At 44.4% G+C, this 15,434-nt stretch overlaps 1 protein-coding gene across 1 annotated transcript in view; it reads right to left on the bottom strand.

The window, feature by feature from the left end:
* The window catches only part of AMPH (amphiphysin), a 271,638-nt gene extending 269,094 nt beyond the window's left edge, over nt 1-2,544 (bottom strand). The window contains exon 1 of the mRNA XM_032430566.1: nt 2,394-2,544. Within this exon, the coding sequence (XP_032286457.1) occupies nt 2,394-2,462 (69 nt within the window). The 5' untranslated portion in view covers nt 2,463-2,544. The remainder of the gene's footprint in view (nt 1-2,393) is intronic.
* Between the last annotated feature and the right edge of the window lie 12,890 nt (nt 2,545-15,434).

Here is a 15,434-nt window from a genome sequence, read left to right as displayed (position 1 = left end):
AGGACGAGAAAGTCACGGGAGTAGATTCTCTTTTGAGAAAATTTGATTGTAAAAACGAGCCAAGGTCTCAAGAATACATGTGGCAAACAATGAATCATGGAACACTACAACTAAAACTAATGATGTAATGTATGGGGATTAACATAACAAAAAAAATCTTCAAAAAAAAATAAACACATGGTGTCAGCCACAAACCCGTTACCTTGAAAAAAAAAAAAGAATACATGTGGCATACAAATACTGCGATGATACTGCGATGGAGCACCTGTGCATCAGAGAAGAGGAACAGTCCAAAGATAGAAGAGGAAGGAATCACTGGCGGAGATGTCTAATGCCTGCAACAGCAATTTACTGTGTTTTCCACTCTCCAGTAGCTTCTGTTTGGGCTTGGCTGGGCTACCTCAGCTGAAATCCCACATGCCCTTTTCCTTGTGCTGCCCAGGCTCAGGAAAGGGGCAGAAGGTACCCACCGGTAGAACCCATATGCTCAGCCTTTTGGTGTCTTAATCCCCTAAAGTTGGTGCAGCAGGCACTCTTCATCAGCTACTTTCCCCAGGGAAGAAAACAGGATACTTGAAGCCCTAAGCAAGCCTCCCTTAGACCTCCACTCCCAGGGAAAAGTAACCACCATCCTCAACCGCAATGGTAACACACACCTGACCTTAGTAATGACAAAGTGAGCTTTCAACAATTCATAAGAGCTTGAATACTCTGTAAGACAGATTACATTTTCTTTTATTTCTGGCATATTAACAGCTGGTGACCTAGATTAAGAAATAATTTAATGTGAAAAGGCAGACTATATCACTAAATTCCCTCACAGATGGAAAGTGGATTCAATAAAAAGCTTCAGACCAAAGATTCAAGTAATTACCAGGAAATGGAGATGGGGAGGAATACCTACAAGTGGGTAAAATGAACTATGGAAAAATGATGACAAAACCTGGCTGGGATGCCGGAGGATCCGAGCTACTTTCTGGACAAGCAAGCAGGAACTGGAAGAGGGCAGGAAGCCTTGCTAATTCAGCTGCTGAAGGAGCGGCAAGAGCAGGATCACGTTAGTGCAGGATGAGCTCGGGTAGATATTAAAAGAAATACAATCCTCTTACTGCATTGACAGTGTGCATATGTGGAGGGAGGGACTGGAGGCAGCCACAGAGCCTCTGGGCCTGGGGATTGGCAAAGGGATCAGTGGCCCCTCCTGCTCAATTCCTCGAGGTCGGTGGGAACTGGGGAGCAGCCTGAGCCAGGGTCTGAAGAGGGAAATTCACTGTCCTTTTGAGCAACGCGGCAAATCTGACTTCCAGTAAAAGAGGAAAACACTGAACACCCAGAATCCCAGAGACGGAAAATACTGCCACATGAAAGAACACAGTTCAGCTGATACAAACCATGGGGCTCAGGGAGCCGGTGTTCATTTTCAAGTACAATGTTTAAGCTACAATATGAATGTCCTTTCGCTGGAGACACAAATGAAGACCTCAGTGCTGGCAAGGTCTTGATGACAAGCAGCCATCAGGGCATCCCAATGTCTCGCACAAGACCTCAACTGCTCAGGGCTGTGCTTGGTGTAAACCCAAGCTCTGTGCCCAGCTCTGGGAGAGAAAAATAAATTACTGAGGCGCCAATTTGCTAGGGAGCTTGTAAAATACCAGGAAACCCAACCTGTACGTGCAATTACCGATCTTTTTTTAATGAAATAAAGCGCCCTCCTTTGTGCAGAAATGTGCAGAGAAGAACTGTTAGGTTCGGGTCATATTTATTTTTGACCTTCCAGAGGACACTGGCGTCAAAAGGGACACACACTGAGAGAGACCCAAAAAAAAGAGAACAGGAAAAGGAAAGAAGTGTGTACCTAGATCTCTATTTTGAACTCCAGAATTCACTCGACAGCACTGTATTAAAAGCCATTGGTTTTCCGTGATGAGCCCTATCGATCCCTACAGGTTTTGAGAGTAGCTTCTGCGCTACCCCAGTCGTTTCTGCTGCACTCGGGTTCCCAGGAAACCCCCCGGAGGGAGGACCGCTGCCGCAATCTCCCGGACCTGCGGGCCGGCGGGGAGCGGGCGCCGCGGGCAGGAAGATGCGCGGGGCTCCGGGACAGGCAGCCGGCGAGCCGCCGCACCTGCCGCCGCTCGCGCCCGCCGCCGCCCGGGAGAGCGGGGAGAGCGGCCGGCCGTGCGGGGGGCGAGCGCGCGGGGAGACTCGGGCGGACCGCGCGCCCCGGCGCTCCCGCCTCCCCGCCCGCGGCCGCCTCGCTGCAGCCGCCGCGGCGCCGGGCAGGGCGTCCCCGCGTCCCCCGGCCCCGGCCCCGGCCCGGCCTCCGCCGCTCCCCCAGCCCTCTCGGCCCTCGCCGCCGCGCCCCCGCCACCTGCCCCGCCGCCCGCTCTGACCTTTTCCTGCGCGCGGTTGAGTCGCTTCTGCACGTTCTTGGCGAAAATGCCCGTCTTGATGTCGGCCATGGCTGCGGGTCCGGGAGGCTGCGAGGAGCGGAGCGGGCGGCGGGCCGGCGGCGGCGAGGACTAGTGGGAGAGGAGGAGGAGGAGGAGGAGGTGGAGGAGGAGCGGGAGAGGAGGAGGAGCGGGAGGGGCGGCGAGGAGCAGCGGAGGAGCGCCAGGAGGGGTGAGGGAGGGGCGCAGCGCGGGGACCGGCTTAAAGCGACAGCGCGGAGGCGGGGCGCGCGGGGCCTGGCGGCGATACGGCGCTGGGCGGCGAGAAAAAGAGAGGGAAGGAGCCCGAAGTCAAAATGCCCAGGGAGGGCACACAGTGGTGGAAGAGGAGGTCGGGAGGAGAAAGGGGACGACGCCAAGCAGCAGTCCCAGGGCCCTGAGGCAGCTCCGCGGTTCTTTCAAGGCAGAGTTTGTGTTGGGGGAGGCTGAGGGGCCCCATTCTTTCCGGCAAAAAAAAAAGAAAAGAAAAGAAAAAGAGGCGCGGGGGCGGGGCGGAGTGGTGGGGAAGCCAGCATTGGAGGTGCTCTGACGTGGGGGGGGGGGGGGGGGGCTCGTCCAGAGAGTGCACCCCTCCCCATCTGTGTGTTCCAGAAAGCCGGGCCTCAGTCCTGCCCTTGGGAGGCTCACACCAACGGAGGAAAGGGGGTTGGGAAACCCAAGTCAATTCAGGGGTTAGAGCTGCAGTAGAGAGGGAACCAAGGCGCACACTGGTTCAAACTTTAAGACGAGATTTGGGGTCTGAGGTAGGGAGGTTGTATGTTGAGAAGGGTCAGTCCCTTTAAGCAAGATGCTGTGCTTTGGTGATCTGTGTAATTCGTGCCCGGAGCCCATACTCTAGCATCTACATTTACTTCCCCAGAAGTGTTGCCTGGCAGAATCAGGTCCTTTACCGCCTCACTTCAACATTGTAAGACCTGGGCCTCTTAACCTGTTGCTTCGTGCAAACCTTCTGGCAACCTTAACAGGGACTCACCTCCTCAGTACGCTCATCAGAAGCAAGAATAATAGGGATACCTTTGTCGTATACCTCACTCAGAGCTCTTGAAGACCCTGGCCAATAGCGAAACTATCCATACTCCGTTCTCTCTTGAGAGTGTGAAGGTGAAGGTGGCCCAGCAAGCAGGTCAGAAATGAATCAGGCACCTGAATCCTGTGAATTCAAATGAGCATCCCACTGCACCTGTGGAGTAGACTGTCCCATGTGTAGCCCCCACCCCCATGAACTACCCCTTGATACTCCTTACGAAGTCCCCTCACCTTGATGCTACGGTGGCACTGTGACTGGTTTTTGCAATAAGACGCAGTGGAAGGACACTGGAAGGACACTGTGCCAGTTGCAGCCTAAGCCTTGAGAAGCCAGGCAGGCGTGGCACTCTCGGGAGCCCTGTGCCACCCTGTAGAATGTTCAGCTACCCTGATGTGAAAAGCCCTTTGGAGAGGCCACGTGGAAACGGGAAACCCCAGCCTCCGGCTGACCCGCTGCCTAAATGCAGCCACGCAAACAATCATCAATAACTCCAGAAGAACCGCCCAGCTGATCCCCGCAGAGGGCAGAGCGGTGAGTAAACAAAAGGAGAGTGGTTTTAAGCCACTCACTTTTGCAATGCTTTATTACTGAAATACCCTCTCTATTCACTTGGCTCTTATTTCCTTAGGATGACTGGTCATCCCAGTTTGCCTGGGATGAGCCAGAAAGTCCTGGGTAAACCTGCACGAGTCGGTCATCCTACTTCCAATATCCCAAGTAAACAGGAGTTTACTTCAGAGGGAGGTAAAGAGAATATTCCTCTCTTGGTCAGCATTCCATAGAAAAGACTGCCCAGAAGCCAGGAATTGAATCAGCATTCTAAAACAGGGGGCTTCAGAACCTCAGCTGCGCCCTGAGATCTTGCCATGAGGATACAAGCTGCAGAATGCTGGAACACGCCAGAAGGTTCTGGAGCACATCAGTCCATGGTCCTTTTCATACTATGAGCCCCAGAGCCCCCTCTGCTCCCATGCAGGGCCTGGCTATAGCTTCCCTTGCAGACTTCACTACCCTCTTTCTAACAAGCAAGGTACAGAGTTCCAAGCAGTAGGTTTACTTTCCCTCTGGTTACTTAGGGCCCAAGCCATGGTGCCCTCTGCACCAGCCTTTGTCCCTCCTTGTAGTTATTCCCCCACCAATTTTTGGCACACAGCAAATATCTTTTGAACTAAAATTACAAATGGCTCACATTTCTCATCATTCAGATGCCTAAATCTAGGTCTGTGATATGTGGATGGAAATAGGAAGCTTGTCATTTCTTGATAATTCTATTTGGAATACATGCTGAGCATGTTACAGAGTTGTTATGCACAAACTTATCAAATCATTTCCCTCCAGCTGAGAGGTAAAATGGCATCCATTTTCACGTTGTCACATGGGTCATTCTAGCCAGCCCAGAAAATTGAGGAAGCACTTTAGCTGCTACTTAGTAGGTTCTTTGTAAATATTTGTTGAAAAAAAAATGCATGTGTACATGAGACTAGATATTGAGCATCCATCCTTAGCTGTTTATTCTCCTATGCTACTGGAATGAGTATAAAAGGGGACCCAACAACAATGATTTTTAAATATTGTTACGCCATACAGTAGAGGCTTTTTTCATACCAAATCTTATGCAGGACCCAAATATAATAATCAGACCCCTCGCTGGTTGTGGAGGGTGTTGGGTACCCAGAGCCCCACCCATTAGGCTACCCTTTATTCCCTGCATCTGTCTCTAAGGAAGACCTTCAGCCCTGATATGAACAGACATTTTTCCAAAGAAGACATCCAAATGGCCAACAGACACATGAAAAAGTGCTCAACATCGCTCGGCAGCAGGGAAATCCAAATCAAAACCTCAATGAGATATTACCTCACACCAGTCAGAATGGCTAAAATTAACAAGTCAGGAAACAACAGATGTTGGCGGGGATGCGGAGAAAGGGGAACCCTCCTACACTGTTGGTGGGAATGCAAGCTGGTGCAACCACTCTGGAAAACAGTGTGGAGGTTCCTCAAAAAGTTGAAAATAGAGCTACTATACGATCCAGCAATTGCAATACTGGGTATTTACCCCAAAGATACAAATGTAGGGATCCGAAGGGGTACATGCACCCCGATGTTTATAGCAGCAATGTCCACAATAGCCAAACTGTGGAAAGAGCCAAGATGTCCATCGACAGATGAATGGATAAAGAAGATGTGGTATATATATATATATAATGGAATATTATGCAGCCATCAAAAAGAATGAGATCTTGCCATGTGCAACGACGTGGATGGAACTGGAGGGTATTATGCTGAGCGAAATAGGTCAATCAGAGAAAGACATGTATCATATGACCTCACTGATACGAGGAATTCTTAATCTCCGGAAACAAACTGAGGGTTGCTGGAGTGGTGGGGTGTGGGAGGGATGGGGTGGCTGGGGGATAGACATTGGGGAGGGTATGGACTATGGTGAGCACTGTGAATTGTGCAAGACTGTTGAATCACAGATCTGTACCTCTGAAACAAATAATACAATATATGTTAAAAAAAAAAAAAAGAGAAGAAGATAGCAGGAGGGGAAGAATGAAGGGGGGGAAATCGGAGGGAGAGACAAACCATGAGGGACGATGGACTCTGAAAAACAAACTGCAGGTTCTAGAGGGGAGGGGAGTGGGAGGATGGGTTAGCCTGGTGATGGGTATTAAAGAAGGCACGTTCTGCATGGAGCACTGGGTGTCATACACAAACAATGAATCGTGGAACACTACATCAAAAGTAATGATGTAATGTATGGTGATTAACATAACAATAAAAAAAAAAGAAGAAGAAGAAGATCTTCAGCCCTGCGGACTTCCCTGCACTCAGCAGAAGTCCACGGACAAGTGATCTCAGAAGCACCTTCCACCTCCAGAGTTGTAGGAGCCTTGATTTTGTGTGCATTTCTTTCATCCCCAACACCACTGGGCCCACCTGCCAGCATTCCTTGCTTGCTTATGTTTCTTCCTCCTAGTTCCCACCCAGTTTTCTCCTCAGTCAAGGAAAAATGTGGCTCATGCCATTCCATGTAGATTTCACCATGAATGAGGAATAACCCCAATTTTTTCCCATGTTGAGGACAAGCTTAGGTGTCAAGTTATATTTAACATTTATTCAGGTAAATTTCACAGAAAATATCATGACTCCAACTCCGGATCTTCAGCTAAGCCAGGCAGAATTCCTGAATTATTTTTAATTCCAGTTTACTTTTTTTCCTCCTAAATTGCACTTCAGATTGGTTGATAAGTCAAAAATGTGAATTATGATCGGTTTTGATAATTTGGAATAGGCCCAGAATTACTATTGTGTTATCACAGAACTCATTTTCTGTGTGTTTTAATGGCACAGAGCTTTATCCTTGCCTATCTTTATATTTTGTAAGTCCAATTAGACCCTTAAGGAAGGAGATTTTTAAATCTGTTTTTAAATGTGTTTTGATCTTTGCAAGCACTTATAAGGGTTGTGATACATGCTACATATTCTAATTAGCCACAAATTCTTTGTGCTACTGTATCTAATGAAGGAGGCATTTCCTTTAAACATTTGGTGGAGCCTGAGTGGAATTTTGGCCCCAACCAAATCAGGAGTAGTTGTTACACTTACCTCTTTGTTCAAAGACTCAGAGGCAATTTAATTTTCTCTCACAAATGTTAAACTAGTAGTGAAAAGAGGATGTTCTGTAAAAAGATACATATTTTGACCAATTATCTTGTACATTTCAAGTGAAAACATTCAAGTGCGGATTCATAGTCAACTCTTCAAATTACGCCAACTATTTACATTTTAGTCCCACATACATTTTTTTTTTTTTTTTTAAAGATTTTATTTATTTATTTGACAGAGAGACACAGCGAGAGAGGGAACACAAGCAGGGGGAGTGGGAGAGGGAGAAGCAGGCTTCCCGCCGAGCAGGGAGCCCGATGCGGGGCTCGATCCCAGGACCCCGGGATCATGACCTGAGCCGAAGGCAGACGCTTAACGACTGAGCCACCCAGGCGCCCCAGTCCCACATACATTTTTACTAAACTTTGCCTGTATGACTGCCCTCTTCTATTCCTAATTTAACCAGGTCTAAAAATAACAACCTCCTCACTACATTAATATTGCATCACTAATGCATCCTAAAATACTAAATAGGAGGCAAGAGCTTTGTTTTTCATAGACAGAGTCATTGGCCACTAAGAAAAACAGTGACGTTGTATTAAATTGCCTAATAACTGTAACGTGTTTTGACACCGTGTTTAATGCTTTTTTGCAAAGTAGATGCAAAATAACTCCCATATCCCAAACAAATGGCTAGAATATCACTTAATAGCTTACAAGCCAATCGAGAGGTCAGAGAGCAAAACAAAATGGAAATTCTAATTAGCTACAGCTCTTTGTGAAGAAGGGGACAAGTTCCTGCAAATATTTTAAGCTATTTTCTATCCACGAATAAGCTATAAAAATTCCATGTACAAGGTGGGTATGAGCACATTTGTCTGGGTGACCAAGAGCACTGTCCTAATAGCTTCAAGAGCTGGATTATTTTATCAGGAATTTTTCAGCTTGGACAACCCCAGCTTTGTAGCCATGATGTACTTTAAAACCTCTTAACAAATACTTAATTTTATCATATATTGGCAGAGACCTTTTTGGTTCAAGGAACTTATTTTTGGTTAAATTTGCCCATATTTGTATTTTAGAAGAATATAGCTATCCAGATGTGCTGCCTTTGTGTGGTTGCTCCCCCATCCTTACCACCCCGTCACCCCCTGCACTTCTGTCGCCAAGGTGGCTTCTAGAGCTGGGGCCACCAGCACAGTAGAGGTCCTACCTTGGACCATAATTGTCCTTGGATCCCCATATTGTCCACAGTGTCCCTCCACTACAAGCCTGCACTTCAGCCAAAGCCCCTGCCTAAGGAGTCCAATCCAGGGTCATGATATGATTTTATGTGCAGGAAGCCTCCCAAACATCACCCTGCCTTCTCCCTTACAGTAGAGCCTCCTATCTCTCCAGAAACCACATGACCTTTTACCTGTTCTCACGGCTCAAAATCCCCTCACTCCACCTCTCTTCTCTAAAGACCCCCAACATGTTGCTGTTTCAAGCCACCTCCAAGGAATCAGGCAGGTTGGGTGGGGATGGTAGAAATAGTTCCTGAAAGTAATCTTTCAGTGTAACAGCTATTGTTCAGCATTATCGGGCTTAAACAGGCTACAGTGAGCTAGTCTAAGACACAATAGGTCATGGGTTGAATTGAGTCTCTGCAATATTGTGATTTATAATAAGAAATATTATGTTTAGTCCTTGTCCCTGTTCCTGGCACAGAGCTCCTAAAACCCTTGGAATTTCCCAAGTGGTTAGAGCAAAAAAGGTATCTGGTTATTCAAAAGCAAACCCCTTTCAACCACACCTTAATGTGTGTTAATGAGGTGGCTTTGGGACAACTATGAGGATGAAGGCTGGTTGTCAGGGTACCCATGTGATTAGAGGGTTGGAACTTTCAAACCCACCCCCCACAATCTCCCCTCCTAGGTTGAGTTCAGTCACCTATGGCCAATGCTTTAATAATTCATACCTATGTAGTGAAGCCTCCATAAAAATCCAAAGGACTAGATCCAGAGAATTTCTGGGTTGGAGAACACATGGAGATGCTAGGAAAGAGGCAGGCTTGGAGGGGCATGGAAGCTCCACATCCCTTCCCACACACTTTGCTCTATGCATTTCTTCCATCTGGCTATTCCTGTGTTATAGCCTTTTATAATAAACCAGCAATCTAGTAAATAAAATATTCTTCTGAGTTCTGTGAGATGTTCTAACAAATTGTTTGAATCCAAGAAGAGAGATGTGGGAACCTGATTGATAATCAGTTGGTCAGAAGCACAGGAGACAATCTGGACTTGCAGTTGGGTCTCTGAAATGGGTGGAGGGGGGGGTGAAGTCTTGTGGGACTGAGCCCTTAATCTGTGAGATTTGATGGTAACTCCAGGTAGACGGTATCAGGACTGCACTGAATTGTAGGACACCCAGAGGTATTGCAGAATTGTGTGGTATGGGAACACGTGAGCCCGCCCCCCTATCTGGTGGCCAGAAGTATTGAGAGTAGAGAAGAAACACATAAGGAGCCCTGAGAACAGGTAAAAGGTCATGTGGTTTCTGGAGAGATAGGAGGCTCTACTGTAAGGGAGAAGGCAGGGTGAGGAAAGAGGAATTTTTTTTTTACAATTCCCACAAGAGATGAAATCATAACCCTGTGAATATGACCTTATTTGGAAATAGGGTCTTGACAGTTGCAATTAAGCTGTAAATTAAGATGAGGTCCTACTGGAGTTGGGTGGACCCTCAGTCCAATATAACTGGTGTTGCAGGGTTTTTTTCTCACAGAGTTGAAGAATGAGTTGAAGAATGAATCTTGTGGACAAAACGGTGAAATGAAGTGGAAGTTTATTAAGGGAAGGTGAGAAAAGGAAGAAAAAAACGCTCTCTAGAGGGAGAGGGGTCCTGAATGGACTGCCACAGAAGGCTTTTATGGTCGGTCTTTTATAGAAAACTGACCAGGGAACTCGGTAAATATCTTGTCCATAACATTTAAGACAAACAAGGTGGATTTGTGGATATTATGAAAATGTCTCATCTATACTTAGAACAAACAAGGTGGATTTGTTATGTTCCCTTCTCTCTGGTTAATATCTTGTCTATAACGTTTCTCCACACCTGGGATTTCTGGGAGCCTGGTTACTAGCCCTCTACCTGTGTCTCCCTACCTAGCCTCGCCTGTCCCTTACTCATTGTTATAAAGAAAGGAGAAGTGATACAGACAGAGAGGCCACAGGCAGACAGACAGAAGGAAGTTGGAAGCAGAGATTGAAATAATGCACCCACAATGCCAGGAACGCCAGGGATTGCCAGCAACCACAGAAGCCGGGAGACAGAGCATGGCCCTGCTCACACCTTGGTGGTGGACTTCTAGGCTCCAAACTGAGAGAACACATTTCTCTGCTTTCAAGGCCCAGGTTGTGTTACTTTGTTACAGCAGGCCTAGGAAACAGAAGACAGAATCCAGCCTCTCTCTTCCTAACAGTGTGCATCCCGGAAAAAATGTATCCTCCAGTCCAAGTAACTGACAAACAGATTTCCAAAAACAAGATTTTCATTAGTTGGAACAGTCTGTGTTCATCTGTTGCTTTCTTCTGAAACAATGTATTTTTATAAGTGTATGATTTGTCCTTATTTTCCTGCTTAATTTAGTAGAAAAAGCAGGAGCTTTTGAGGGAGCCCATTGCAGGTGGGGTTCTCCGGAAGCAGAGGCTGAGGTTCAGGTGCAAGCCCACTAGAGCATTGAACTGTGAGAGGCAAGAGGAGAAAGCGGGTTTTGCAGAGGAGAAAGTCCAGTGGCCAGGCAGGCCTGACGAAACCTTGACCAATCTGGGAGGGGGTCTGTCATGACCATTGCCGATAGTCCCCATCTGGTTAATGAGGGCTGGGCCATTACACCCCTGCGTACCAGTCCCTGAAGAGAGTGGCCCTAGGACGGGTATGAACTGGGGCCAGGAAGCTCTCTGCCCAGGGACTGGGCTCCCACAGACAGGGGCAGCAAGCCTTCTTGAAGGGGGATCCAGGCAACAGACCCCACTCCTGCTCTCTCTGCTTCAGGTGTAGAGCTCCTCACACAGATGAGGTACATGTTCTTCAGTCTCTGCAAAATAACATTTTCTGTTCCTTCAACTTTCCATGTTTTCATGCCCCCTGCCTACACTGAGGTGTTTCTGAAGGTGCCTTACTACTATCTTGGTCATCCTCCTCAAAGCCCAGATGTTTACATTTAAACACGGTTCATTTGTCCCTAACTGATGAAGTCACAGTCCTCTGTGTTGTCCGGTTTCTCCACAATATAGTTACTATTTTCCCACTTGTAATAAATAAGAAACTTGTACGTAGATACTCGGAGACCATGCAAATGTCCTGTCTGTTGTCAAACTCTCCCTCTCCCAAGTTGGCAAGCATGACAATTCTTGCCTAAATCTGTCTTTACTAAGGTGATTTTTCAATGGTGATTCTCTAATTCCATCCATTCTATTGTGTTTATTAACCAGCATTCTACCCTGTGGAAGAACTGTCCCTTTCTTCCCACGTATTTATTAATTTATTATCTATTGTCACTATGGACTCATGGATTCGTGATTTATTCACTCTATTATTGTTCTTATTCACCTTAATGACCAAATTATCCCAGACTTGACCAGTGAAAGGTCTTTCATTTTTTCTTAACATATCCTCATCATTCTTTTGACACTTCCTTATTTTCCAGCACAATAAGATATTCCAGGCTCATCTCATATTTGTATTTTCCCTGCTCCAGCCTCTGAGTAAGCCATTTCTCCATAAACTTCTGGTTCATTTCTGTGGAGAATTGTATTTAGAAATGAATGTCTGGGCGCAGGCTCTGCTCATTGCCACTGAGTGTCGGAATATCATTGAAATAATGAATTTATACCAATGCCTCTAATTTGGATCCAACCTAAGTTTTTGCTTGCCTTCCCCCATTCCATATTTCTTATCTGTTTCTCCTATCTTCCATATTGCTCTGGCTCCCAAAAACCTCACTATGGTCCCTCATTTCCCAATTCTGCAATACCCACCAAATAGTTTTGCAATGCTTATATCACCACAACAAATAAACCTGCTGAAAAGAGTCAAAATTTGTTTACCTTATTTTTCTTTAGATTGAAGTCAAGGTGCTATGTTCAAAACTTATTTGGGGTAATGCATAAAGACAGACATACAGACCAATGGAATAGAAGAGAGAGCCCAGAAATAAACCTTCACATATATGGTCATATGATTTTCAAGAAGAGTGCCAAAGCCATACAATGAAGAAAGGACATTCTTTTCAACAAACGGTACTGGGAAAACTGGGTATTGATATGCAAAAAAATGAAGTTGGACTCCTTCCTTATACTATATACAAAGTGGATCAAAGACCTAAATGCAAGACCTAAAAGTAGAACACTCTTACAAGAAAATATAAGAAGAAAGCATTGTGATATTGGATTTGGCAATGATTTCTTGGATATCTCACTAAAATCATGAACAACAAAATTACATAGGTAAGTAAATTAAATGCTTTTGTGCATCAAAAGAAACAACAGAGTCGAAAGGCAGACCATGGAATCAGAGAAAATATTTGTTTACTGTATATCTGATAAGGGATTAATATCCAGAACATATAAGGAACTACAAATCAAGAACAAAAACAAACAACCTGATTAAAAATGGACAAAATGCTTGAATAGACATTTCTCCAAAGAAGATATACCCATGGCCAATAAGCACGTGAAAAGATGTTCAGTATCACTCATCATCAGGAAAATGTAAATCAAAACCACAATGAAATACCACTTTATACCCATTAGGATGGGTATACTATCAAAAATAGAAAATAATCGTTGGCAAGGATGTGGAGAAATTGGAACCCTTGTGCACTGTTGGTGGGAATGTAAAATGGTTCAGCCTCTATTGAAAATAATGTGGTACTTCTTCAAAAAATTAGTAATAGAATTACTATATGACCCCGCAGGTCCACTTCTGGATATATATCCCACTTCCAATTAAAGAAGGTCTCAAAAAGATACTTGTACACCCATGTTCATGGCAGCATTATTTGTAATAGACAAGAGGTAGAAGCAACTCTAGTGTCCATTGACTAATGGATAAACAAATATGGTGCATGCATACAACAAAGTTTTATTCAGACTTCTAAAAGAAGGAAATGCTGATATGTGCTACAACATGGATAAATCTTGAGGACATAATGCCAAGTAAAACAAGCCTTTCACAAAACAACAAATACCATATATGATTCCACTTATATGAAGTACCTAGAGTAGTCAAATTTCAAAGAGACAGAAAACAGAACAATGGTGCCAGGGCACCTGGGTAGCTCAGTGGGTTAAGCATCTGACTCTTAATTTGGGCTCAGGTCATGATCTCAAGTTGTGAGATCAAGCCCCACGTGGAGCTCTGCAATGAGTGTGGATCCTGCTTAAGATTCTCTCCCTCCCTCTCCTTCTGCCGTTCCCCCTGGCTCACATGTACACCAGCATGCTTGCTCTCCCTCTCTCTCTCTAAAAACAAACAAATAAAAAAAAAAAGAAAATAGAACAGTGGTGCCTATGACTGGGGGCAGTGGGGAGTTGCTGTTTAATAGGTACAGAGTTTCAGTTTTGCAAGATGAAGAGAGTTCCACAGGTGGATGATGGTAATGATTGCACAACAATATGGATGTACTTAATGTGACAGAACTACACACTTAAAAATGGTTAAAATGATAAATTGTATGCTATGTATATTTTACCACAACAAAAAATGAAAACTTCCTCAGGCAAATCACTTTATTCATTGGAAATGGTTAGGCTCATTTGTTACTGTTTTCATTTAGTTTGATATTTTCTCTCATTCTTGTTAATGTTATTAGACAAGTGGGACATTAATATAAATTCAGAAGTCAGAATTGTATAGAATGGTATACTCAGGAAAGGGTCACTCCTTTCCCTATTCCTACAACCCCTTCATCTCCATCACTATGGGTGACCAATTTCGTTAGTTTTTGTATTATCATTCTTGTATTTATTTTTTCAAAATTATACAGATATAGGAGCACCTGGGTGACTCAGTCAGTTAAGCATCTGCCTTCTGCTCAGTTCATGATCCTGGGGTCCTGGGATCAAGCTCAGAGGCAGACTCCCTGCTCAGCGGGGAGTCTGCTTCTCCCTCTCCCTCTGCCCCCCCAACACATGCTCTCTCTCATGTGCTCTCTCTCTCAAATAAATAAATAAAATCTTTTTAAAAAAATTATACAGATATAAATATACAGATTTAAATTTTCTTCTACTTCTTATAAAAAAGGTAGCATACTACATATATTCTTTTGCATTTTTCACTTAATATATATTCTCAAAATTATTCCTTTTCAGTTCATAGAAATTTTCCTCATTTTTCTTACCAGTTTATACTACTCCGTAGTATGTATTTGCCACAGATTATTTAACCAATTGTTGTCCTGATTTATCTTGATGCTCAAATTATCCCAGACTTAGCTAGTGAAAACAGCCTCCTACAATTGAGCATTTGAGTAATCTGCAATATTTTATTACAAATAGTGATGCAATGAATAACTTTTGCATATGTATTTTCATGTTGTTCAAAGTGTATCTTCAGGATAAATTCCTAGAAGTGAAATCTAAAAGTCAAAGAATACATACATACGTAGTTTTGTTCAGTATTGTCAAATTATTTTCCATGGGATAATATTTTTTTTTCATTCCAATCAGCAAGGTATAAAAGTGCCTGTTTCCGCACAGTCTTGCTAATTTTATCAAGCCTTTGGATTTTTGTCAATCTGAAGGCTGAGGAAAAAAACTGAAGGAATTATAAAGCTGAAACAAATGAAAGATTATTTCCCAAATATCTCTCTAAGGTTAAGATGAGAGATTATGAAATTTGTGTCTCTAATTCCAATATCTGGGTCATCTGCATCTGTAGGTCTGATTCTACCAATGTGTTTTTTTTAATCTAGATTATAGAGCATGTGTCTTACACTTTTATGACAGACACTGCATATAAAAGAGTAGACATTGAAGCAAATAATCTTTTCCCCCAAATGGTATACCCTTTTTTGTTAGGCAGCTAAGGTAAAAGGCTGATTTCTTTGGTTATACTAGGAGTTAAGCTGGATGGGGGATTACTAGCAGCTTCAGATAGTTTCAGTTTACCTCTGGTCCTCTTGAGAATGAAGTCAGCCCCCTCCCTCCAACAGGGCTTTTGCAAGTGATTCACCAGAATACTTTAAGACCTTTAGATTTCTCTTTGCTTTCCAGCTTCTTATACTACTGAGAGACTGACCTCTTTGATCTCATCAGGAGTTAAGCCAGTGGTAGCTGGGGGTTAGATTTTAGTTATCTTTA

The sequence above is a fragment of the Phoca vitulina genome, unplaced genomic scaffold (assembly GCF_004348235.1).
Source record: "Phoca vitulina isolate PV1807 unplaced genomic scaffold, GSC_HSeal_1.0 scaffold44, whole genome shotgun sequence".
Lineage (NCBI taxonomy): Eukaryota > Metazoa > Chordata > Mammalia > Carnivora > Phocidae > Phoca > Phoca vitulina.
This window is presented reverse-complemented; position numbering and strand designations above follow the sequence as displayed.